The sequence below is a fragment of the Prionailurus viverrinus genome, chromosome D4, assembly GCF_022837055.1.
Source record: "Prionailurus viverrinus isolate Anna chromosome D4, UM_Priviv_1.0, whole genome shotgun sequence".
Classification (NCBI taxonomy): domain Eukaryota; kingdom Metazoa; phylum Chordata; class Mammalia; order Carnivora; family Felidae; genus Prionailurus; species Prionailurus viverrinus.
In genome coordinates this window covers 11,051,682-11,079,475 of record NC_062573.1, presented here as the reverse complement: position 1 = coordinate 11,079,475, position 27,794 = coordinate 11,051,682, and the positions used below count along the sequence as shown (strand labels likewise).

General features: G+C 44.9%; 1 protein-coding gene across 4 annotated transcripts in view; it reads right to left on the bottom strand.

Moving 5' to 3' along the window:
* The window catches only part of ASTN2 (astrotactin 2), an 876,392-nt gene that overhangs the window by 606,212 nt on the left and 242,386 nt on the right, over positions 1-27,794 (bottom strand). For 2 of the 4 annotated variants that reach the window (XM_047831063.1, XM_047831064.1), the window contains exon 4: positions 9,623-9,775. The exons of 1 other annotated variant lie outside the window; for it this stretch is intronic. In XM_047831063.1, coding sequence (XP_047687019.1) covers positions 9,623-9,775 — 153 coding nt within the window. Of the gene's footprint in view, positions 1-704; positions 815-9,622; positions 9,776-27,794 lie in introns of those variants that run through there. One more of the 4 variants, XM_047831061.1, reaches the window with a different exon arrangement.

Below are 27,794 nucleotides of genomic sequence, written 5' to 3'. Positions count from 1 at the left end.
TCCCTGACAGATAAGCCCTGATAGGTTTTTTACTGTAGGACACTGTCTTCAGAATGCAGCTTATGTAAATAAATGTATTTTCTTCTGTTTATTGGTAACTGGCTATAAATTATTCACTTAGTTGGAGGAAAATATTCAGAAACATTAATGGCTTTAAATTATCTGCCTTAATGGGTCGTTGCTATGCTTAAATATGGAACAGCCAAGCCCCAGGTTCAGTCTTTATTTCTCTGGTTCTCATTTTGTTCCCCAAACCTCTTTCCTCTTATCAGCCTACCCTTTCTACCAAGGAGTTTTGGATAGAGGTCGCAGCCCTTTTGGCCAAAGGAAGTTCTGAAACTGTATAATCAAAATGAAGTCCCACTAGAAACCATGAGATAATTAACAGGGCCAGAAGGAAGATTGGACAGACACCAGCAATCTGGGGAAGATAAAATTGTTGTTTTCTTCTCCACCTCTGTGCCATTTCTCATGCTAGATTTTCCTCCCTGCCCCCATTGCCACATGACGAAAAGCCTGTTCTTCCTTCAACACAACACCTTAAGGCCACTTTCTTTGTGAAGTCTTCCAAATTTTTCCCAAATGAAAATTATACGTACTTGCTCCAAGTCCCTGAGCACATGGCCCTGGCTCCCTGAGGCCAGAGGGAGTCTGAAGGGGGATGTCCTGACTCTTGTCCTGACTCAGAGAGAGAGGTGCCTCACCTTCCAGAGTCTTCTAGCCTCTGAACACCCTCACAGCAGCACTGGTGATGCAGAAACCCTTCCCGATGCAAGAGAAGTGACTGCCACTTTCTTCCAGTACCTAGACTAGGCTGGTACCATTTCACAGTTTGAAGATCTTACCCAGACTAGCTGGGACCAAAACTCAAGTCATCTGGGAACTACGCTGTGGGCTCCGTCTAGACTCTGAGGTCACAGTTCCGCAATCTGCTAGTTGGACAAACTTGGGCAAGTCACTGAACCTAAGTTGGAACTTCCTCTTTGGTAGAATGTGGATAATTACAGTCCTTACCATGTGGGATCTGGGGAAGCTCTTAAATGAGATATGTGATGAGCACAAAACTTAGAACATACTCAGGAGAGTATGCTAGTTGTACCACATCTCATGAAACATTTGTATTCCATGATGCTCCCAGCAGTCTGCTTTACCCATCCATCCATCCATCCATCCATCCATCCATCCGTCCGTCCGTCTGTCCATCCACACATCCACCATTTAGCCAATTGCTATTCTATGCTGGTTCTGTTCTGCATTGGAGCTACAGAGAGACATAAATCACTGTCCTTCCCATCATGGGACTGTCAGAGCTGGGGAGGGAGACAGATGTGTCCACAAGTATTTACAATGGATTGTGATAAGAGCTGAGACAGAAAGCAGAACCAGGCTGCATGTGCCCAGACAAAAGGAGTGGCTCATTCAGCAGAGGTAAGGAGAAAATAGGTAAGGAGGAGAAAAGAGGTAAGGAATGAGGGCGGGCCGGGCGTGTGGTCTTCATAGATAAGATGTGAAACTGAATTCTGAAAAATGACTAGCAATTTGCTGCTTGGGGCAGGTGGCGGGGAGCAGGGTCTTTTAGGCAGAACCCGGTCTGTACACAGGCTTGGAAAGGAAGGCAGGTTGGGTAAAGGGAAAGATGGCTGGTGTGCACGAGACCATAGAATGCAGAGGCTTGGGATTTGGGGGGAACTAAGGGGCAAGCTGGAGTCAGGCTATCAAGACGTCTTGTGTGGCAAGCTATAGCAATTTTTTTTACCCTCTTAGACATGTTCCCTTCATCCTATAGATTTTTGCTTCTAAAATTGAGTAAATGGGGTGCCTGGGTGACTTAGTTGGTTTAGCCTTCAACTCTTGGTTTCAGCTCACGTCATGATCTCATGGTTTTCTGAGTTCGAGGCCCGCAACAGGCTCCATGCTGACAGTGCAAAGCCTGCTTGGGATTCTCTCTCTCCCTTTTTCTTTGCCCCTCCCCGACTCGCTCGTGTGTGCTCGCTCTCTCTCTCAAATAAACTTTTACAAGATACTAAAAAAATAAAAAATAAAAGTGAGTAAATGTACCCCTCCCTAATGGGTAAGGGCAGTGACATAAATAATAATAATAATAATAATAAAACAAGAGTGATAAAATAATAACTAATAGGGGCTCAGTCGGTAGAGCATCCAATTCTCAGTTTCGGCTCAGGTCATGATCTCATGGCTTTGTGGGTTCGAGCCCACATGTGGCCCTGTGTTGGCAGCATGGAGCCTGCTTGGGATCCAATCTCTCTCCTCTCTCTCTGCCCCTGCCCCACCCTCTGTCTGTCTCAAAATAAATAAATAAACTTAAAAAATAATAAATAATAAAACAATGGGGCACACGTGTTCAACGTGCACCGTTTGCTAGGCTCTGTGCTCAGTGCTTTACAGGCATTGTCTCATTTGATCCTACAGAAAACCTTTGAAGATGGTACCCTTATCATACGAGCATAATCAGTGTAAGTGTTCTTCCTGGGACATCACTATTTCCTAAAAGCTTGAGAAAATGTTAAATAATTTAACTTAAAAAATAATGTAGTATCATTTAAATTAAAATAAGCATGGAAATATTATGAAATAGAATGTCATGGATTTTTTTTTTAGGTGGAACCTGGAATTTGGGGTTTATGACCAATGTCTTTTGAGCACAGCCATAGGCTTTCTGGGTGCGTGTTGATTCTCACCTGCCTTTGGGAAGACTTCACTGCAAAATCTTGAGACGCCTCCAGTGCAAGTGACAGACTATCAGGAAAATGTTGTAGTCAGGAGAGTGACATGGGCAGATTTAGTGTGTTTTCAAAAGATCGTTCCGGGAGTACCTAGGTGGCTCAGTCAGTTAAGTGTTCGACTTCAGCTCAGGTCATGATCTTGCGGTTCGTGAGTTCGGGACCCATGTCCGGCTCTGTGCTGTTTCAGACCCTGGAGTCTGCTTTGGATTCTGTGTCTCCCTCTCTCTCTGCCCCTCCCCTGCTCGCATCCTGTCTGTCTGTCTCTATCTCTCTCTCAAAAATGAATAAACATTAAAAAAAATGATCCCTCCAGCCTCCAGGGTGGAAGATGGATTTGTGGATGAAGGGGCTGTTGCAGGAGTCCGCACAAGCAGCAATGACACCTCAACCAGGTCACAGGCAGTGGCGCAGTGAGCATGGGGTGGATCTGGGAGCCTATGGAGGTGAAATGAGGACAACACAGATGACAGTGATAACATCAGCTACTCTTTATGATAGTCACCCAAATGCCAGGCACTGGGCTACACAGTTTGCAGTGTTATCTCAAAACCCACATATAACATTCGTATTATTACTACTACTTTACAGATGGGAAAACTGAGACTAAAACAGCTTCTTCGTTTGCTTAAGATCAGTCAGCCAGCCAACAGTGGTTAATGCAATATCAACTATAAGAATCCCACCTTTAAACCACTATCGAAACGTCATGAACCACGGGAAGCTCTTCTTGACATCGAAAGCAGTATTTCCCTGCTTCATTTTTGTCCCAACACATTTGCATCCAACTTCCTGTGGACACCGGGAAATGGTGTGGCCAACAGCTGCCTCGTAAAACCCTGTCGGAGACATGAGGGCAGCAGTCAAGTCCCCCGCTGCCCTCCTCTGTCTGCCTAAGGATGATGCACTTGGGCGTCCACGAGGCCTCTCAGGAAGAAGCCAGAGCCACAGAAACACATTGGAACTGCTTTTAACCATGTGCTCAATCTCATGACACCAGTTCTCCACTGTCTGTTCCATCTGCTGTGAACCGCTGGGCACCACAGGCTGGGCAGGAAGCCCACTGAAGCAGAGAGAGGCCAGGCGCTCCCACTCTGGGCCAGCAAGCCCAACGCCACCTCAGGGACAGGGCGAAGAGACAGACAGTGAAAGACTGAGGATTCAGACCCTCATACTGTATCTGGGGGCTTCTGATGGTCAGTGAAGGCTAACAGAGCAATTCCAGTTGCGTTTCTCTGGCCATTTCTGTTCCTCAGGATTTTAATAAATGTTCCAAGGGGAAAAACAGTCTGTGGTCAAGAAGGTTGTGCAGCTGTTGAAGTAAACAAAGAAGCTCAGCTTTCTGTACTACAGGACATCCTGGGGTCTTTATTTTATTATTATTATTATTATTATCTATTATTATTATATTTTTTTAGTGTTTATTTTTGAGATAGACAGGGAGAGAAAGAGAGAGAGAGAGAGCACGAGCAGGGGAGGGGCAGAGAGAGAGAGAGGGAGACACAGAATCTGAAGCAGGCTCCAGGCTCTGAGCTGTCAGCACAGAGCCTGATGTGAGGCTGGAACTCACGAACCCGCGAGATCATGACCCGAGCCAAAGTCAGACGCTTAACTGACTGAGCCACCCTGGTGCCCCCATCCGGGGGTCTTCAATAGTCTAAGATGTATTTGGGAGTTTCCAAGAGGCAGGAGGAGTATGCAGTATTTCTAAAACTTTTATTGGCCACGGAGTTCTTCTGTCCAAGAAAATCGTGAGGACCCATGGTGGTAAGCACATGAGCTGGGAAGTACAGGGCTGACTCATACTATCCTTATTCTCTCTTGCAAAAAAACCTTACCCAACAGTGGCAGTAAAATCTCAAGCACAATGTTATTAAGCCATTTTGAAAATTGCCTTAACAGCATCCACTTGAGCACAGTTAATGTGCCATCCATCAGTGACTCTATCTCTAGAGGAAACAAGATTCTCTGGAGGTCTGTATCAAGAGGCTTTGGTTTATCCTGGATCCCTCTCACATCACCAACTTGAAAGTTAGGAAACTGAGTCACTTTTGAATGATCTTTAAGGTGAATGCACTCATTCATTCAACAAATATTTATTAAACACTTTCTCTGTATTAGGTTTATGAATATGAAACACATTTTTTTGAGAGGAAGATAGTAGATGAGCAAACAAACAGAAATAATTTTAGACCACAATATTATGGAACAAATAAAAAAGGGTTTTGTAGCAGGTCTTGGGATAGAAAGCATGAGACTGGGTGGTCATGGAAGACAGTTGTGAGGCGCTCACATCTGAGCTGAGAGCTGAAAGGTGGGAGAACAGCTGGCGGGGGGGGGGGGTGTAAAGAGACACAGCAAGGGGAAGAGACAGCAAGTTCTCAGATTCCAAAGTGGGGAACCGTTTGCTGTGCTTCTGCAAAATGAAGGAAGTGTGGCTGGCCCATGAGGAAATGCCAAGTAAAGAAAGCACCAGCCAGATCCAGATAGAACAGGAATTTGGCAAATAGTTTGGATTGTATTTTAAGGACAACAGGAAACCAATGAATGATTTTTTTTAAGAGAGAGAGCATGTGCACAAGCAGGGCAGAGGGGCAGAGGGAGAGAGACAGAATCTTAAGCAGGCTCCATATTCAGCGTGAAGTCTGATGCGGGGCTTGATCCCGTGACCTAGGATCATGACCTGAGCTGAGATAAAGAGTCAAGACATTCAACTGACTGAGCCACCCAGGTGCCCCCAGGACACCACTGAACGATTTTAATCAGAAAGTGACCTTATCTGGTTTATATTTCTAAAAAGATTAGTCTGGCTACTTTGGGGAGACTGAATCTCGAGGAGGGCACAGTTGCAAGCAGGAGGTGAGAGATGGCAGTGGTCACAGATCTGAGATACATTTAGGGAAAAAACAATGCAGTAATTCTCTTAGGCCCAGTTTGTTTTTGTTTTTTTAATATGAAATTTATCGTCAAATTGGTTTCCGTACAACACCCAGTGCTCATCCCAACAGATGCCCTCCTCCATGCCCGTCACCCACCCTCCCCTCCCTCCCACCCCCATCAACCCTCAGTTTATTCTCAGTTTTTAAGAGTCTCTTATGGTTTGGCTCTCTCCCTCTTTAACTTTTTTTTCCCTTCCCCTCCCCGATGGTATTCTGTCAAGTTTCTCAGGATCCACATAAGAATGAAAACATATGGTATCTGTCTTTCTCTGTATGACTTGTTTCACTTAGCATAACACTCTCCAGTTCCATCCACGTTGCTACAAAAGGCCATATTTCATTCTTTCTCATTGCCAAGTAGTATTCCATTGTGTATATAAACCACAATTTCTTTATCCATTCACCAGTTGATGGACATTTAGGCTTTTTCCATAATTTGGCTATTGTTGAAAGTACTGCTATAAACATTGGGGTACAAGTGCCCCTATGCATCAGCACTACTGTATCCCTTGGGTAAATTCCTAGAAGTGCTATTGCTGGGTTATAGGGTAGATCTATTTTTAATTTTTTGAGGAACCTCCACACTGTTTTCCAGAACTGGCTGCACCAGTTTGCATTCTCACCAACAGTGCAAGAGGGTTCCCGTTTCTCCACATCCTCTCCAGCATCTGTAGTCTCCTGATTTGTTCATTTTAGCCACTCTGACCAGCAGGAGGTGATATCTCAGTGTGGTTTGATTTGTATTTCTCTGATGAGGAGTGACGTTGAGCATCTTTTCATGTGCTTGTTGGCCATCTGGATGTCTTCTTTAGAGAAGTGTCTATGCATGTCCTCTGCCCATTTCTTCACTGGATTATTTTTTTTTCAGGTGTGGAGTTTGGTGAGTTCTTTACAGATTTTGGATACTAGCCCTTTGTCTGATATGTCATTTGCAAATATCTTTTCCCATTCCTTTGGTTGCTCCTAGGCCCAATTTGACTTGCAAATCAAAATAACTTGATATCCAATCATCATCTAAGTCAAACAACAGGTTTTCATTAACAGTAAAATTCTAAAATTCTACTCTAAGAGGGGGAAACAAATTCCAAAATGAAGACTAAATTTGATGACTAACCTCCCCCCCCCCAAAAAAAACCTTCCATGTGACATGGTTTATGGCATTTGTTTAATGCAGAATTATTAGAAACAGTGCAAATGCCCAAAATAGAGGCCTCATTAAGACAGTTATGGTGCATAAGAGGGATTTAGGGGGCGAGGGAAAGAATTCAGTGGTACAACACATGTTCAGGACATGACACTAAGGAAATGAATTCGGACTGGCGGTGAGAAGGGTGGAGGTTATGAACTAGGAGCCACTTGTACTCCCAGGGGCTGGATTTGCAGGGAGGGTCTCAGAGGGGAATTCTTGGTCAGTGGTGGAAGAAAAACAGATGGATAAATAAGCTGAATGAAACTACCAGGGACACTGAACAAACGTAAGAAAGAACAAATACAAGACGGAATTCTATTCAGCTCCTGACACACATTGGCTGAGCGTTCCCCCGAGTCTACATTCGCCATCTTGTCAGACCTTCACAGTGATCTCTGGTGCAGGGATTGACATCCCATTGTGCAGAAGAAGAGACTGAGACTCAGGGACATCCAGTTGATTCTTTGAAAGCCATGCACAGTGGAAGTTCACTGGGCTGGAATTAGTACTGGACACTGCTGACCTCAAAGCAACTTACTTATCTTATGCATTGGCTCAACCTGGGGTTTACCATGTGAATTCCAGAAAGGAACGTCATTATCAACTTCTGCCTCGATTCATGACCTCAGGTTAATGTGCCGATCTTGGTTTTTTTTAAATAGGATTCAGGATTTCACAGGACAAAGACCGAGGCGTTGTCCCAACAAAAAGCAATGTCTACCATGCATGCAGCCACTGATTGAGGCCCACAAATGCCAAGACGATTCAAACAGTGAGACAGTTCCAGCCATCAAGGAATTCTCTGTCTAGCTAAGGAGAGAGCCGGATGAGCAAATTATATTACACAAAAATGAACTCGGCACTTAACACATATGGAAAGATATGGGAGAACTCACACATGTAAGAATTCAGAGTGAATTCTGACTAACAGGCAGTGATACCTTCACAGAGTGCCATGCAAGCTAAGTTTGGGAAAACGGGTAGGACCTCACTAGCTCAGAGCACAGTGGTTTAGGAGCGCCTGGGTGGCTCAGTTAGTTGAGTGTCCGACTCTTTTTTTTTTTAATTTTTTTAATGTTTATTTATTTCTGAGAGAGAGAGAGAGAGAGAGAGAGAGAGAGCGAGCCGGGGAGGGGCAGAGAGAGAGGAAGACACAGAAACCGAAACAGGCTCCAGGACCTGAGCTGTCAGCACAGAGCCCGACGCGGGGCTCAAACCCACAAACTGTGAGATCATGACCTGAGCCGAAGTTGGACGCTTAACCGACTGAGTCACCCAGGTGCCCTGAGTGTCCAACTCTTGATTTCAGCTCAGGTCATGATCCCAGGGTCGTGGAATCAAGTTCAGCATTGAACGTGGAGCCTGCTTAAGATTTTTTCTCTCTCTCCCTCTGCCCCTCTCCCCCATTCTCTTTCTTTCTGTCTCTCAAAATAAAATAGAATAAAATAAAATAAAACACAGTGGTTTAGTTAAAAAGTTTGTAACCCAGCTGGGTTATTTCTTCCTGGCTCTTCCTTTACTAGGGCATCCCTTTGGGCAAGTTACTGTAGCTTCCTGTGCCTTGGGGATGTCATCTGTAAAATGGGAATCACCCTGTATCTCCTTCACAAGATTGGTGAGAATCAAATAAGAGGCATTTAGTACTTAGCCTGCTGCCTGGAGTAAGTATCAATAAATGACAACAATTGCTTATAGGGTCCAGTTAGGTCATTTCAGACAGAGAGAATGCCATGGAAAGGAACATGGAAGTGGAACCCACAGATTTAGGTGAGACAGCAGAGAGACAAGAGCTCTGCAGTGGCCCTGAATGTCACCTTCACAAGCCTGTACACTCCCGAGGGCACCAGACATCCAATGGAGCTCTGGGAGAAGAGTAACATCATCAGAACCATGTTCACAGGAACTAGAGATGTGAGAGACCAGAATCAGAGAGGAGCTGAAGGTTATGGAGTGGACTTAAGGAAGAAGTTTGGATGTCAGGCAATGATAAGGGGGTTCATCCCATTTACAAAGTCACAGAGATGACCAGAGAAAGAAAAAGCTGATGGTGACGGTGATGATGATGATGAGAAGGAGGAGGAAGAGGAGGAAGAAGAGGAGGAGGAGAGAATGGGGAAAGGAGGAGGAAGAGGAGGGAAGGATCTACTTTTTCTTGCATGCTGGGCTGGGTGCTACGCTAAGAAAGCATAACAACCCTGTGATAAGAGGGGCTTGGAGAAATAGAACCACCTGCCCAAGGTGACGTGATTAGTTAACAGCAGAGCCAAAATTTCATTTTGATTCTGTCTGGTTTACAGCGCTCCTACGCCTGACCATGATACTATACTATTTTGAAGAGTGACTCCAAAACCCATTCTGGGACCCAAGCTTGAGGACTGCCTTCCACGAGAACATCTGCCTCCCTTGCGCCCTCCAAAGTGACACCTGGTACAATTTAAAGAGCATCGGCTGTGCTCATCAGGTCCTGTGTTAGGCACTTTCCATAGACTGTTGCTAATCTTCTCAGCCTGTACAAAAGATGGCTGGTCCATTCCCATCTCCGAGGAGGCAGCCGGAGCTAAGAGACACTGGCTCCACCCCCAGGGGCACAGGTCTGCTGCCTTCAAGCCTCCGCTGAGATGACTGATCGGGGAGAAGGTGGCACGATTCTATGAGTCCAGGGAAGCAAGGGAATGGGGCACAGCTCTTCCTGGACCCGCAGAACCCGGGGACAGCCCGCTGACACCCTGGCAAGAGGTGCTGGAAGGGCCTACCTCGAGACTTGCTCCTCCGCTTCCGCCTCCCTGCTGAGGCCCTGCGCGGGGCTGGCTGCAGCTGACCGATCTCGATGGGCGTGTTAGCGCGGAAACTCTCCTTGAACTTCTGCATCAGGGACTCCACTGTCTCCTGCGTCGCCTCAGCTGCTGCTACAGGGTGGGCAATGGGGCTGAGGTTAGGGCTCGGCCCACCCCTGTCCCCTGGAGGACTGGGCCTGGCCACCCTGAGTCCCTGGAGCTCCCTCCCTGACCCATAATGATGGAGAAGCCACAGGTGCCAGTATAGATGTATCTGTTGGCCTCCTCACTTGTGCATTCAACACACACCATGTTGCAGGCATCCCCCCCAGCCCTTGAGATATGGTGGTGAAAAGTCAGACACAATCCATGATTCAAGGAATTCATAGCTTGGGAGGACACATAGCCAGGCATTCCCAAAACTGCAATACTTTTGTGATAGGACAGTACAGAATGCTAGAGGAGCACCAAGAAGGGTCCTGTCATCCATCGGGAATCAAGGCAGGCTTCCTGAAAGAGACACTATATACACAGACACCTTAAGAATGAGTAGGAATTAGCAAAGAGGGTAGAATCAGGGTAGGGTTACTAAAGAGATTTAGGATAAGAAAGACTGCCTGGGTAGGAGGAGAGGCATGTGCAAGGATCCAAAGCCAGAAAGAGCATGGTGCTTGAGCAACTGACAGTTCGATGTGGCTCCAAGGGAGCGTGCAAAGAGAAGATGAGGCCAGAGAGGTAAGGTCACTGTCAGTCACATCAAGGAGCTCGGATTGCATCCTAATGGCAGAAGTTATTCCCCGAAAGGTTTTAAACAGAAAACTGGTACGTTCAAAATAAGTCCCTTTGACGATAGTTCCTAATGAGAGGATGGCGAACGCATGTAGAGGTAGAGAGAGAGGCCAGTGCAGCGGTGTGGTAGCCAGCCAGATGCCATGGTGGCCTGAACAGAACAGTGGCAGTGAAGGAAGATGGGAACCCATGGGTCAAACAACATTTGAGGACATAAAACTATAGTACTGTGATACGGAGATCACTTGGTACAATATCCCAACTTAGGGAAACCGAGGCCCCCCTCCCCGAACAAGGCATATAACACTCCAAGCTAGCAAGTGGCAAAGTCAAGTCTTCTAACTCCCAGCCCAATGTTCCATTTTTATCAATACCCTCGATGGAGTTAGTAGCCTCATTTCTATAAAATTGCAAAATTGAGACAGGTAGAAAGTTCCAGAGAATGGTGAGAGTGAGGTCAGAAGGGCACCGAGAAAAAGGTGGAAGATAAAAGAGGAAAAAAAAGGCAGAAAAGCTCAAGGAGGAAGGACAGAGGCAACATAAAAGGCAAGGAGAGGAAACAGGAAAGAGGCAAAGGAAATTGTCTAAATGGCCTTACTGCCTTTGTTCTGAGACATTCCCAAAGAGAGTCCTAACTTTGAAATCTTCAAGCTCAGCCCTCCCTCCATCTATGTCTCTAGAGGCAAGGACGTTTCTTCGGTTTAAGCTACCTGCTGTCTGAGGCCAGGAAATGGTACACACAAAAGATTCATGCTTCTTTGAAGGGGTTTCACCGGACTGGACAAAGAGGGCTTCTGAACATACCAATGCCCATTTCTAAGGAGCTCCTGTTTTCCCAGGTAAGGTTATCAGCTTAGACGGATTCATCTGGGGTGTAGCTCATACCCAGATGGCTGTTTTGGGCACTGGGCTCTGCGAGAATCTCTGTCTTTGATGACACAGGAGAGCATCTATGTTTGCTAAGGAAAAGACAGTTGACAATACAGATGGAACATGAAGGCATTATAACTTTATCACCTGCCTGTCTTGCTCTCTGGCAAGGTTCTCTAAACTGAGTATACTTAAAGATAAACCACGAGGGAGATCCTGGACATGGGACTCCCTACCCAAGCCTGCGATGCACAGCCCTCCAGCAAGAGGCTATCCTCCAAATTCTGAGAATCACTGCCAAGCCCAGTCTTTTAACCCAGAGATGAGAGTGATTGGCCCCATATTGTAAGGGTTGGGCTATACCGTGGTCAAGAGTTTAGAGCAAGCTATAGTCTGGAATCCAGGGACCCATACATGTGCACCAACACCCATGCCTTCATTCATCTTCCTGTCCGTTCATTCATCCATTCAACACTGTTTTCAGAAAAACCATAATGTATCTGAGACAAGTACAGGAAATGTTGTTTTAGCTCAGGCCATCATAACAAAAGTCATATATTGGGCTACTTAACAGAAATTTATGTTCTACAGTTCTGGAGGCTGGAAGGCTGAGACCAGGATGCCAGCATTGTTGTGTTCTAGTGAGGTCTCCCTTCTTGGCTCACAGACTGTCACACTCTCCCTGTGTACATGGTAGGGAGAGAGAACCAGAGGCAGAGATGCAGAAACAGAGAGAAAGAGGGAGGGGAAGAGAGAGATCTCTTCCTCTTCTTCTAACACCACAGTCCTATCCAATTAGGGCCCACCTTTATGATCTCATTTAATTTTAATGACCTCTTAAAGATCTACTCCAAATACAGTCTGCTGTGGATTTTACTGTGTCCTTCCAAATTTCATATGTGGAAGTCCTAAGCCCCATTGTGACTATATTTGGAGACAGGGTTTCTAATAGGTAATTAAAGTTAAAGGAGGCCATAAGGGTGAGATCCTAATCCAATAGGATTGGTGTCTTTGTAAGAAGAGGAAGAAATCACTCTCTCTCCTCTTGCTCTCCTAACATACACGTACACTGAGGAAAGGCCATGTGGGTACACAGTGAGAAGGAAGCCATCTGCAAGCCACAACTCAACTGTGCTGCTGTCTTGATCTTGGACTTGCAGCCTCCAGAGCTATGAGAACATGAATGTCTATTGTTTAAGCCCCCCGGTCTACAGTATGTTGTTATGTCAGTCCAAGTAGACAACCCACGATCACATCAAGGTTAAGGCTTCAATATAGGACTCTGGGGGGGACACAAGTGTGCCGTCCAGAACAAGGTACAATGGTGAAAAGACCACCAAAACCCTCCTAATTCTCACCATATAGACAAGATAGACCAAGATTAGTGAAATGATCTATAAGTGCTATATAAGTGATATATAGCACAAATGAGAGGTAAAAGAGGATATAAGAAGCTCTATTAGCGGAATATGACCTAGTTTAGGAACATCATGGACACTAACTTCAAGAAATGCGTAGTGGGACTAAGGTCTGAAAAGAGTATGAGTGAATCAAGTGATGAGGAAGGAAGGAAGCGGTGAGTGATAAGAACACGAGTCAGGGGGAAAAATCCAAAGAGCCCTTTGAGGAGAAGAAATACGAAAGGGGCTGCTCCACCACTCACTGGGCCTGAAACACTGAAAACAACTGGCAAGAGATCATGCTGGCGAGGCAGAAGTCCTAACCCCAACACCAACCCTAACCCTTCTGGAGCTTATCAAGGACAGAACACGCTGACGGTTTCAGACGGAAGAGTGACTTGACCAGATTTTCATTTAGGGAAGATCGTTCCAGCAGCACAGAGCAGAATTTATGGAGAGAGGGGCAGAAATGGAAGCGAGGAGACCAACCAGGCAAATGGTGCAGTTGTGCAGCAGTCCACACACAAGATGATGGTCACCTGAAGGCACCTCTCAATGAGAGCCCTGGAAGAGCACACGTTCCAGAGGACTGAAAACACGAGTTGGGTCTGAGATACGAACACGTGGTGTCTTCCAGACGTCTAGGTAGAAGTGCTGAGTAGATGGCAGGTTATGCACGTCTCACACTCACAAGAGAGAACTAGACTCCATGGAGACCCCACACACGTACTCCTTGTTAAAGTACAGAAGCACTATGTGTAGTGGTCGAGAACGTGAGCTTCCGGCACAGTGCAAACAATGGAACATGTGTTCATTCCTGCTCTGTACTGGCTGTTCTCCATTTGCTCCCCCTGATCCCTTGCCACCCCAGGTTCATGCTGCCCCGCCCCACGTTCTGGAGGCAGACCTTCTATGCACCACATCTCTGCTCCTGGTTGTTTGGCTATCAGTTAGCTTTGCCCAGTGGGACGTAGGAGGCCGGAGGCAAGAATTTGGAAGTAGGTCTTCCCTTGCTCCTTTCCGGTCTCTGCACCCTATTCCTGAGAGTCTGGGACACTAGACAATTACAGCTTCTTCTAGGGGCCCCTGTCTACAGATCCCATCCTCACAGCCTCCAGGAAAACCATTTCTTCTCCCTGTCCTTTCAGTTCAAGGAGTTAGTAGTGGCTTCCTGATATTTCCTGTCCCTGGTTCCTCCATACCTTCATGCTGATTCTCTTCACTCTGCCTACGCCTCCATAAATAATCGCTTCATTGAGTTTCTCCTTAAAGTCTCATTTGAAGGTGCCTTCTTTGTCCAGCTGAGACCTTGACTGATACAGCATCCTTTTCCGTCATGCTTCTGACATTCACCAATTCTAAAGATCAGCCTCTTCTCATCCTGCTATTTCTGCTTTCTTTTCTCCTAAATGGACACAGACTGGACTGGCTAGAAGGAGAGGCAGACATGGGGAGGGAAGGTTTGCTCCTCTGAGCTGCAAGGGTTTCTGATCAGGACTGTAGCAAATCTCATCCATCTGTTTGGCTGTTCTTGCTGGGGCGGCAGTGCCGGGAGCCCAGACTTACAGGGGAAGTGCCTGTACAAGCCCCTCCGTGGGCTATTGCATCCTGCCTCCCACTCTCCCCCACCCCCAACCCTCTGATCCCTTTCAGTAGTTCTATCAATATCAATATATCACGTTGTCCAAACAAGCCACACTACCTCCTGGTACCCGCTGAGCTCTGCCTCCCTAGAGCAGCAAAATGCTCACCCGTTGCCTGGATGAACGCAACAGATGGTGCTTGATCTGAGCATCGCGGCGGGCCCAGGAAAGGAGGGGGCAGGGGGAAGCCATCTCTTTCTACCATGTGAGAGACTGTCAAGTTTAATGGGTATAGACCACTGGCGCCTGAGGAGAGGCCCCCCCCACCCGGCCCCCGAGACAGAGAGAAGGGAAGAGAGAAAGGGGAGGAGGGAGGAAAAGAGAAAACAAGAATGGAAAGGAAAAGTGTGCTCAGCAGTAAAGGCAGGGGGAAAAAAGGAGGGGGCAGAGAAGAGTGGAAGGGGAGGAGAGAGAGCAGGAAAATAATACACAGGGAACAGGAAGGCAGGGGGTGGGGGGGAGGAGTGGCAAGGCCAGGAGAGGGGAAGAGGAGTCAGGAGAAGGGGAAGGAGAGGTGGAAGACAGGGCAAACCTTGAGGGCCTTTGCAAAGGCATACAGTTTCCAGATACCAGGCAAGCGGCAGCCTGGTCCTCCGCCCTGCACTCCAGGCACCACATGCTGTGTCCACCCTAGAACCCCACCATCTGCATTCAGAGCCTCCCCCACACAGCCTGGGATGCCCTATGACCAACACTTATATAGGTTTCTGTTTCACTTTCATCGCCCTCTTTAATTTTTCTAGACTCATCTAGCCTGTGTAGGAAGAAAATTCACAATGCTTGAATACCAACTCTTTGCCAGGCCAAAGAGCCTGGCATCTCCTTGTACTTTCCTCCTTTATTCTTCCTAACAAGCTTGAAAGGTAAGGATCATTAGCTGGTGTTTCAAAATGAGGAAACTGAGACTCAGAGAAGTTAAAGAACCTCCTAGGGTCACACAGCTTAGGAGTGGCAAAGCTGGGATTTGGACCCAGGTTACAGCGACACTGATGACCCTAGCTCCATCCACTGCACTCACCTACACAGATTCTTTCTGGTTTGTTGGTGGATGGAAATGGATAGCCCAGTCTTGGGGTTTGGAGGTTACTTCTCAGGGCCTGGAAAGTGACTCTGACAGGCCAGCCCCTCTTCGACCATCCAGGCAAGGAGTCCCAAGCACCCAGCCTTGTCTGGAGCCAGGGGCTCAACCTGATTGGAGAGTGAGCAGTGATGCCAGAGGAATATTGCTCAGTGTTGATGGTCAAGACTGTCCAGCCTGGAGGTCCTAGGCTCAGGCTCAACTCATGCCCCATTTTCTGAGCTTCATCTCACTACAAAACCTAAGTTCAGAGAACCAAGCCACAGGTGGATATTAACTGACCATACTGACTACTGTGAGTGAAAAAGTCACTCAGGTTACAATGTCAACTTTGCCATTGTGTGAGCTTGAGTTACTCTCTTCTCCTTGACAGTGGTGCTCAGTTTCTTCCTTTGTAACTGTCTGCAGGGCTGCGGGGGGACAGAATGGAGGTATGTACATAAATTGTCTAACAGAGCTCCTAGAACATAGTAAGTGCTCAAGAAAGAGCAGTCATCACCAAACTTCCTACTGTTCACCCTTTGGCTTCATGACTAGTCGGTCAATTCATCCATCCATCCATCCATCCATCCATTCATTTGTTCATTCATTCGTTTTGAAAATCATCTGCATTATAAAATACCAATTTGAAAATTCATTTAGGGTCGCCTGGGTGGCTCAGTCAGTTGGGCATCTGACTTTGGCTCAGGTCGTGATCTCACGGTTTGTGGGTGAGAGACCCATGTCAGGTTCTATGCTGACAGCTCAGAGCCAGGAGCCTGCTTTGGATTCTGTGTCTCCCTCTCTCTCTCTGCCCCTTCCCTACTCACGCTCTGTCTCTCTGTCTCTTAAAAATAAATAAACATTGAAAAAAAATTTTTAAAGAAAATTCGTTTAGAAAATATATAGTTCCTTCTTTTTAAAAAATATTTATTCATTTTTGAGAGAGAGAGAGAGAGAGAGAGAGAGAGAGAGAGGCAGCGGGGGAGGGGAACAGAGAGAGGGAGACAGAAGATCCAAAACAGGCTATGTGCCAATAGCAGCAAGCCTGATGCAGGGCTTGAACTCACGAACCGTGAGATCATGACCTGAGCCGAAATCAGACCCTCAACAGAATGAGCCACCCAGGCACCCCAGTATAGTTCCTCTTCTATTTAGATGTGGAAACAAAGGCATTAAGAGACAAAGTCACAATACAAGTCCACAGAAGACCAAAGTCCAACTCTAAGGTCTCCTGTTTCCAGTACTCTTCTCCGATTCCCCAAATTCTAAGATAACTTTAACCTCAGATGTAGTGATGTTCAATTTTATGTATAAAATTGTCTAGACCATGGTATCTAGATAGTTGGTCAAGCATTATTCTAGATATTTCTGTGAACAATTTTTAAAGATAAGATTAACATTTAACATAATAGACTTTGAGCAAGGCAAATAGTTGAAGGCCTTAAAAGAAGAAAGACTAGGGCACCTGGGTGGCTCAGTCAGTTAAGGGTCTGACTCTTGATATTGACTCAGGTCATGATCTCACAGTTATAAGATCGAGTCCCATTGTTGGGCTCTGCACTGTCAGTGCAGAGCCTCTTGGGATTATCCCTCTCCCTCTCTCTCTCTCTCTGTCCCTTCCCTGCTCTCTCATACTCTCTCTCTCTCTCTCTCAAAATGAATAAATAAACATTAAAAAAGTAAGTAAAAAGACTGACCTCCCCCAAGGGACAAAGAATTCTGCCAGCAAACTATCTTCAGACTCGAGCTACAACATTAAATGCTCCCTGCATCTTTAGCCTAATGGTCTCCCCTAATGATTTGGGACTTGTCAGCCTCCAGAATCACAGGAATCATTTCCTTAAAACAAATAAACAAATAAACGAACAAACAAACCTCTAGATAGATGCTGATAGAGACAGAAAGAGGTAGACAGCTGGAGAGATAGAAAATATATATAATCAATAAGTGATACAGAAAGCCCTCCTATTAATTCTGTTTCTCTGGGCAACCCTGACAAATACAGACCTCGCTTGTGTCTCCAGGCTTTAAACTGAGCACATCTAGATGCCAGGATTTGGGGGGACGGTAATAAAAGAAGACATCCCAGTTTTAAAGCACACGCCAGCTGGGAAGACCTGCTATAAATAGAAAAAGGCATCAAATTTGGAAGTTGCGAGAGTCCAATCACTGAATCCAACATTACATCTCATGTAGGAGCCACCCTCTTCATGAAAAGAAAAAACAAAAATTAAGAACAGTCAGCATTCCTTAGCCAGATGACAATACTCCGCTTCCAGAACAAATGTAAAACCCATATATGCTTTTTTTCTAAATGGCCACCCCTTCCAAATTCTCAGGGATAAAAAGTTGATGGATAGAATTTTCTCACGTTTTAGCTTGTTTCTCACACACATTTTCTGAAACCTTTGATGCCTGCTACAGCTTATCTTCAAGCAAGCGCCTACAGGCAAGACAAATGAACACACAGCAGCAAATATAAATTGGAAAACTTGGGAACAGCCTTTTCTTATATACAGGATCTTGGGCCTGTCAGCTAATACTGCAGACTTGTAGGGTGGTCATAATTTCTGCTGGAGAACTGTATCAAGTTTGAATGACGGAATTAGAATTAGTGATCTTTCCCTCTGTTCTGTTAACAACACAATACTTTCCAGATTCTTTGGAGCTGGTTCCACGGCCTCCTAGCCAGGACACAGATGGTCTCTAAGATTCTTTCCAGCTCCGTGGCCCTGTATTCTAAATGTAAATGAAATTGTGCTTTCACTAAAATGAATACGGTAACCGCAAGAACACTACTCTTGAATTCACAAAGTCTTCTTATCTCTCAGTAATGTTATCCTTACAATCTCCTATTTTATAGAGCCCGGAGAAGCAAAAGAGGTTTCCAAAGTTTGGGCTGGAGTTGAATCAACAGACAAACAAGTCGTGTTCAAGAGGGAAAGGGTCAAGTAACTGGATAGGTAGGGTCAACACCTTCTTGGTCACTTGTTTACCACCTGGACAGCAAGGTGTGGCTACGGAAAGGCTTTGGAATCAGCTGCTGTTTGGAATAATAAGCCCCATTTCCCACCAGCTGTGCGATGTGGGCAAATCATTTAACCACCCAAAGTCTCAGCTTCCCCAAGTGTTAAGCTGAGGTTTGCGATTCCAAATTCATAAAGCTGTTTTTTGGATTAAATGAGATGCTAAAATGCTTATCACAGTGCCTGATGCAGAGGAAGCATTTAAAAAATGAGAGTTAATACTGTTGTTTTTATTGCCAAAAAGATCTTAAGCACATCAGTCATAGCAAATGTGGATCTTCTGCCCAAACCTGTGGGGCATATTCAAGTCCAGAATCTGCTGGGATTCACAGGAGCTAGCCAGATTCCTCTTCCAGATTCATCCTTTCTGTAACTGCACAGGAAGGCCAAGTATGGGGGGGGGGGTCTGCATGTCCTGGGAATGGAGGGCCACTTACATTGTACAAATGGAATTCTTCAGCCAACACCATCACTGGGTGCTGTATCCAGAAGTGGGCACTGGGGACACAGTGATGGACTGAAGATCACCCCTCCTTTAAAACAGTGTCATGAGGATAGAGGGTGCTAAATGCCCAGAGAGGTGTGACCAGAACACTGAGAACACGCTCTCCAATTCCTTTTGCAAGTACAAAGGCTGTGGGAAATTCCTGGAGTCGATGCCAACTCGCCTGAGCCTTAAGGAATTCAGGGCCAGGTAAAGAGGGCTATATAAAGAGTGCCATCAGCAGGCGACAGGGGCAAGGATTGTAGAGAAAGCTCCACTTGGTTTGGTGCTCCTTGAGCTTAAAGTGGGGGATGATTTTATTACCGAGAACATCCATCTGCAGCTGGGAAGAAGGGTGGCTCTTGCTATACTCCTACCTCCTTTCCCAAACCCTAGATCAAAAAGCCCCCTTTTTAGAAAGCCCTGCCCTCCAGCCCCACCACCATTTCCTGTGCCTATTCCTGTTGTCTCAGATGCTCTGGGTACAGGGCATGCATGTCCTGGAATCTGACAGACTTGGGTGTAACCGCCATTCTCTCTTTATGCACGATGTGGCTTTAGGTGTTGGGTGTGTTTCTTACACTGCCCTAAGGCCCAGTTCTTGGCCTGTAAAACCCTGAGCATAAATCTCCCTGCAGAAGTATGGGGTTTTGTGGGGTTTTGCTGGTTAAAATTCAATGCAATGACATATGCAAAGTGCTTAGCTCAGTACCCAAAACGGATTAAGCACTCAGCAAAGTATAGCCTTTATTACCATTATTGTTAGCCGGCTTAAGTGAGATAAGCTTGCAGAAGGCCTTGCACCGAGTCAAAGCCTAATGCATGCTGAGTCCTTCCCTTCCTTTTTGGGTAACTCATCACCTTTGACTAAGGACTATGGACTCTGACTCCCTGTTGTCCTCCCAAGTATAAATTTTACTATCATCTCTGGCTCCTGTAGAGTTCATGGGTTTCATCTCCACTCTACTTCAGCCAATCCCATCATGGTTACCCCAGAGATGTAGCCATAATCTGGGTACAGATTATTACAGCCATATTGTAACACAAATCCTGGATCCAAAACTTTTGCTCATGGCCCTCTGTCTACCCTCCTGCCTTGCTTTGCCATGCTTTTCAAGTTCGTGCTCTGACTTCTAGGAATTACCAGGCCTCAAACATGTGTGTTGCTGACAAAGATGTAGCTCCATCATCATGAGCCAGAGGAAGCTGTTTTCTGGCAGCAGAGAGGGGAGATGCCCACCCTTGGACCCCTACTCCCTTCCTCCCCAGAAACTTTCTTTTCTCGGTTTCACATTTTCCACCAGAGAGTTAGCTTAGACTTCTCTGGTTGATCTAATACCAACGTTCACTTAAATATGCCATTCCAATTTTCAAGGACATCTCATTAGTCATGTAATCATTAATAGCAGTAATAATAATATCAACCATTTATGGAGTATTTACAACGTGATAAGTTTTAAGGTAAACATAGCCATGATTTAATGTATTTCTCATAATGGCTGTGGTGCGTGGAAGTATTAGACTTGTCTCTTCACCCTGCCTCCCCCACCCTGCTGGCACCCTTGCTAGAGCCTCATTATATATGGAATGCACTTCATTGCTCTTTGATTTGCTCTTGTCTGTGTGACTTGTTTTGGCCAATGGTATTTGGGTAAAAGTCAGCGTATGTCGGCTGTGAGCATAGGCTTCAAGAGGTACCACAGACTTCTGCTCACATGGTTACACCTGCCAGCACCATGAGGAAGACGTGTCCCAGCTAGCCTGCTGGTGCACACAGGATGAATGACACACCATAGATTCACACCTCTGCAGCAAGGAACAGAGTCACCCTACTCTTAAAGCCCAGTCACTGACTCCAGCCACTTGCAGATGATGAGCAAACCTAAGATGAGAAGGACATTCCACTCAATCCTCAGACACATGACAAACTGATGTTTATCATATGATGCCACTGAGATTTTGTAGCTGGTTGTTATGCCGCACTATTGTGGCCTGACTGGTATACAACCTGTCGAGATACGTATTATTATTTTCATCTTACAAATGGGTGAGTGAGGCACACCAAGGTTAATTAATTTTTCAAATGTCATATAACCTCTGAGCAGCAGCGCTGGACAAATATCTTTAAATACTACTCCATGGATTGTTTTGGAAGGCGACCAATAAACGTGATTTAATGAACTGGCTTGCACACTGGAGTTGATGAAAGTAACCCATTAGCCAGCTTCCCTTTAGTCCCTATTAATAGCAATTATGAAGAACATCTAAGAAATAACAATGACCCAAAACGGAGCTGTGCCTCTGTGGTGACATAGAGACTATTGACGCATCTGTTCAGAGCCTGCAGGGGTGGGCTATGCTTGGTGAATGAATGAACAAAGGTTTCAAGCTGCGTATGACTGGGCACTGAATGAAAGATACACATTGTGACGTAAGTCCATCACTAAGCCACGCTATGGTGGGGGAGGGGGATTACCAGGGAGCAGAATATGGAATTTGTACAATCTTACTACTTCAACTGGCAGACTTACCACCCATCTTACTTTAAACTAAGGGCCTATCTTCCCAGTGCAAAAGTGTGGTTATAAATTTAAACACACATAAGTCAACTATAGCAAATGGCAGGAATTTTGGAGTAAAATTAATGCAGCTGCATTATAAATATGTCCTATTTCTCAATATTAAACTCTTAAAAATAGACTGGCTAAATATATAGGCAGTAATGGATTGAGGCTGAGTTGGCGTTACTATAAAGCTCGGGATTTTCCATTTAATGACTTATAATTTCAATTTCCCATTCCTCCATGACAGTGAGAGCAGGCTTGCTTTATTATTCATGATTACAGGCTACCACCACACGAAAACGAAAGGAGAAAACCAGAGAGCAACACCGGTAGGAGGGGAGAGCAGAGAATCCCAAATCGAAAACTCAGCAGATCTGGGAGAAGACCCAATCTCCAGTTCCATCTCAGCTGCTGTGTGACTTTGGATACCTCAGCCAGCCTCGCTGAGCCTCAAGAAATAAACATTTCTGTGAAATGCATATTATAGCATGTGATAAGCTGGGCCTCTATACAGTTTGTAATATTGCCATTTCGTTATAGCTTAACAAAGACTGGGCTTCTAAATTGTTTTTTCACATCCTTAATCATACCGCCAATGTCCATACAAAGAAGTGAGACAAAGCAACATGGCAGAAACACTGAGGTTCGAATCCCAGATCTGCCTACTAGCATACATCACCCTTGAGTTCAGTGATCCTGCCTCTCTGATCCTCAGGTGTTCTTGATCCATTTCATGGGGTTGAGGAGGCCCACAGGAAAGGTTTCCATAAGCACACTAGTGATACCACTCGTATTTGTTGACTTGTTGAGTGTTTATGCCAGGCACCATGAGCTCATATCCCACTCGCCACAAGCTTGGGGAACAGGTGACATTAGTGTCACCCTATGGGGACACAGCTTGATCTGGGGCCCAGGCTGGTCTGATTCCTGTGGTTTTAATCACTACTGAAATGATGCAGACAGCAGAAGGAACAGGAGAAGGATGTGGAGGGAACAAAAGAGGGACTAGGCTGTGGCATGCTTGAAGCTATCCCAAGCACCTACGGGAGCTGCTGAGTGGATCTGGGCTCACACATGTATCTGAGGAATTAGTTTTATTCCATGGTTAGATGATCTTGAATTATCTTCTTCTTTCCTTATTCAGTCCTGGTTAAACTAGCTCAGCTAAGTATTATGGATACCTCCTTTTTTTCCTCCATCCTTTTCCCAGGGAGCAGTCAAAAAACTAAGCTAAGGCAGTAGAAAGAACTGGAAATCATGTCTTTAGCAGAGCAGAACAAATTCCTCCTCTGATGTTTTTTGGTGAAATAATAGAGATCCATCCTAGGGAGCCATTTGCACAGGGAGGCTGCGTGCACGGGCAGATGGGTCTTGAGGAATGCTCTCATTTTGTTCAATGTGTACAATGAGGTAGAGAAATGTGATAAAAAAAAAAAGAGAGATAGGGAGAGGGAAGGAGGAAGGGAGAGAGAGACAGACAGAGAGACAGAGAGAGAGGCTGTGACAGAACCTTCAAACCAAGATCCTGTAGTGGCAACACTGTGGGTTCTGAGAGCCCTGGAAGGGATCCTATGCTCCTGCCGCTGTTCTGATAAGGGGTATTCTGGGATTATACACATGTGCTATCTCTCTCCTCTTGAGTGTCTGCCTCTTCTTCCTCACCTGTTAGCTCTTATCAGTCATCTCCTGATTTAAACCTCCAGAAGCTGGACCCAACATGCCTGGGTTAGGCGTTAAGTGTCCAAGCAGATATTTTTGGAGCCCTCACCAAAATGTACATGTCATAAACACACAATCAGCTGGGTGTTCCTCCTTCCCCTCCTCACTTATGTCATTTCCACTCAATAATTTGAGCATCAAAGATCTCAGTATGAGGGAACAGTAAGGTGACCACTGCAAAAGCAACATTAATAGAAACATAAAGCCTTAGACCCAGAAGGCAACAGCTCCAACATGCATTGCTCAGACCACACCTAGGGGCCTGTGTTGAGATCTGAATGTCACATTAAAATATTAGCAACATAAGGGCTCCCAGGTGGCTCAGTCAGTTAAGCATCTGACTGGTTCAGGTCATGATCTCGCAGTTCGTGAGTTTGAGCCCTGTGTTGTGTTCTCTGCTGTCACTGCGGAGCCTGCTTCAGATCCTCTGTCCCCCTCTCTCTGCCCTTCCCCCACTTGCGCTCTCTCTCTCTCTCTCTCTCTCTCTCTCTGTCAAAGAAACATTTTTTAAAAATAAAAAAAGTATTATTAGCAAAGTAGAACAAGACAGGTGTGAGAAGCGAGTCTGAGACGAAGGCTGGGAATGGTATCACGAGGAACATTAAGACAGGAGCTACAGTTATCTGAAGGACTGCGGGACTAATACTGCTTCTAATACTATTGTTTGCTATTCTTACCACTGTTGCTATGTCCCATGCACCACGATACATGCTTATTAGATGTTATAATTACAAGAGTCATTTTTTTAATACTTACATTGGGCCAAGCACCTGGTAAGATGTCCAAGATTTAATTTTCAATGAGGCTGTGAAGCAAACTCTCTACCTTTTTTTTTTTTAAACAGATGGGAAAATGGACCTTGACTACATTCAGGTTCTTGACTAAAGCAAGGTTTTTCAGCTTCAGCATTACTTACATTTGAGGCTGGATAATTCCCTATTGTGAGGACTGTCCTATGTATTACTATAGGATGTTTAGCAGCCTCCCTGGCCTCTGCCAATTAGATGCTAGTAGTCCCCTCCTCAAGTCGTGACAACTGAAAGTGTCTCCAGATATTGTTCAATACCCCTGGAGGAGCAAAAATCATCCCTGGTTGATAACCACTGGCCTAAGATAAGACAGGTGGTAAGTGGGAGGGATGGGATTCAAATTTAGATATGTCTGGTACCAAGATCCATAATCTTAAGAATAATAGTATCGGTAACAGCTATAATAGTAATATTATTATCTTAGGAACCCACTATATCACTGAAAGTAATCAAAGGTGCCACATTCCAAATACATATAGAAGAGATTCAAATATTAAGTAACAATGAACTAAAAGACAGACCAGATCAATGATAATCCTAAAAGTCCATTATTCTGTAAATTTAGACCATGAGGTTCTAATTTTTATTATAAATGATTTTCAATAATTATAGAGGAAGAAAAAAATCTTACAATGAATTGTCTTCGCCTTAGCAGAAACTCAAGTTCACCTCATTCTCATATGCATAAGATCGGGAAGATGCCCCCCCCCCCCACCTCCAAATCCCTTTCTTTATCCCTCCAACACACACACAGGCACCAACCCTCCTGTATATGCATCTGGGCTCAGAATCAATTCATCCATTGTCTGGTTCTAGGTAGAGCATAGCTAAGATACAGTAGCAAGTCCTGAGCTGTGCAGCAGATTGGCAAGTCTCCACCTGTTTGTAGTAAGTTAATGATGCCCGAGCAAAGAAGACATTGACAAGAAGGGAGCCCATTAACCTCCCACCTGCCTCTCTTCATGGTCAGAGCATCTACTCTTGAGCTGTATTTGGATGCAGATGAGGAAAATGGAGGGGAAACATGCACATCTCTAGCAATTACAGATGGGAACGAAAAAAGACACATGGATCCAAGCCAGCGAGAAACCTGCTGGAAGTCAGTCATCCAGGTGAAATTTCAGAGTCAGTTCTCAAAAGAGCCTGATGATGCAGTGAATTACACCAGGATGAAGCTAAATTACAGCTGGACTGAGTTGGGCTAAACATAAAAGAGACTTCCTCAATTACCTCATGAATCAAGCAACCAAAATAAAAAACAAAAACAAAAAAGACCAGAGGAAGCTATGGAGCTCCCATATCCAGAAAGCCAAGTAGAGAGAAAAGTCCACCTGTCTGGCTGACTTCAGCATTCACCTGCAAAGCACAGGGACTAAAGCCACATTTTTGATGCTGGGTGTGGTAGATCAAACAAGGATGAGGGAGTTTTCCAAAGTGGCAAATATATAAAGATGCAAAACTCCAAAGTCATCTTCAGTTCAAAACCTGACAAGTCACTTATACCAGCTGGAGTTCAGCGTTCCTGGAGGGACAATGCTGCAGAGCAGGTGAGAAGAGGGCTGTGAACAAACACATCAGAGAGAAGCCAGAATGCCAAGCTGAAGACCTGAACTGCAGTCTGTATAACAGGGAAGATTACACATACAGGTGTTTAAAATATATGGGTACATAGGAAGATTTTCATCAGAAGAAAGGTACTGTCAGAGAGGTACCTAAGAAAGATCAATGTGATTGCCAGTGTGGAAGAGAGGAAAGAATGGATAATGATAATCATGATAAAAAGAGCTGAAATGTATTGAGCCACTCAGCATGTGCCAGTAACTGTGCTAAGCATTTAACCTGAATTTTTCAATTTAATACTCAGAACAGCCGTATGACATAAGCACTTCAATAAATTGCTCTTTGTAGAAGAATTTAAGCTCAGAATTCAAATTGTGTTCAGGGTCCAATACTAGTTACTGGTTGAGTCAAGACACTAACACTGGACGAATTTTAGTGACTGCATTTATACAAGAGGCTGTGTAAGTCCAGACCAAAGTAAATACAGATACTGACTGACTATGGCAATGTCAAAGGACATAGGGGCACCTGGGTGGAGCAGTCGGTTAAGCGTCCGACTTCAGCCAGGTCACGATCTCCCGGTCCGGGAGTTCGAGCCCCGCGTCGGGCTCTGGGCTGATGACTCAGAGCCTGGAGCCTGCTTCCGATTCTGTGTCTCCCTCTCTCTCTGCCCCTCCCCCGTTCATGCTCTGTCTCTCTCTGTCTCAAAAATAAATAAAACGTTAAAAAAATTTAAAAAATTAAAATAATTTTAAAAAGGACATAGAAAGCAAGATATATATTTGAAAATATATATATATGTGTGTGTGTGTGTGTGTGTGTGTATATATATATATATATATATATATATATATATATATATATATTTAGGCATTGGAATAGACAGGAACAATAGAACTTAGATCTAAATTGGAGGAGAAGTCATGAATGCATCCTGGTTTTCCCCCTGGGAATGGTATCTGATTATGATTTGAGAGGTAACTACATCTCAATATATCTAAATTTATCTGAATGTTCCCCTTTTCAATTATAAAAGAATCACTGATGGTTTTCCTTGCCATAATCAACTTGCCTGCAAAACTTGATCAAAACATTCATTACAGAAAAGAAAAATATAATCATAGAAGAAGAAATTTCTTCATCTGACCATCAACCCCAGTGAGTAAGTGGCATAAGGGCAGAGACTGTTGGGCAAGACCATGACCCAGATTCTAGGGTTTCTAGAGGACTACGGGTTCAATCAGACAGCCAAGGGGGGTACCAGTTTAATGAGCAGGGGGGTTTGCGGACATCTGAACTTAAAACTTAAGTAAACTCAGTTCGTGCAAATATTTGCACTCACGTGTTCAATAAGCTTATCACAGAACGTCTGTGGCTTACACCTGGCCAGTCTAGTCCTTGGAATCTCACTGCTTTTCCTGGATACCAGATATATTGCCTGCTCTGATCTTCATGGTTTTCCGATCTTCAGCAATGTCTGAATCTCTTTTCTCACTCTTGTCCTTCTGGACGGGCATGACCCTCCCTATCTCACCCTGTCCCCAGTCATGGCCGTCATTCACTTCCAACCTAATTGTCTCCATCGATGTGTGCAAACTAACCATTTATGGGAAATGCCACGGAATGTTAATTTCATTTGGAATTGGATAATTGCAAAAAGCGCGCCCATTTTTTTTATTATATAGAATGAATAAGTATTGTATTAATAGTGCCATTTCCAATTACAACCCCAATCACAAGCCTGTCATCCCCTAACTGTGGGTTATTTTTCACGGAGCATTTTTCTGAACGTTTTTCTTTTTAAATCCTTCCCCCCTACTCCCTTCCTCATATCATTGTAATTAAGATAATACAGCATAATTATAAACACATATTGGAAGCTCAAATACCAGCATGGACCATCCAACTAGTGCTACACACTTATTGAAATTTCTCAAGCAAAAAAAAAAAAAAAAAGTGTTGGAACTGCTATTGAGAGAGAAGAATGAAGATTGGTGAAGTCAGCAAGGAGCACGCCAGAGCAGTCCAAAAACCCTGGCCAGAGTCCACGTCTGGGAGCTGAGCTTGCTTGCATATTTCTAGTAGGCAACCAGGAAACATGCACGAAGCTTTCAGATGTTGAGAGAAAAAAACTACTGAGCATTGATCAGGTGCTTCTTACATATCATCTGACCTCCCCATCAACAGAAATCCATGAAGTTTGTTTTTTATTAAATCCATTTTACAG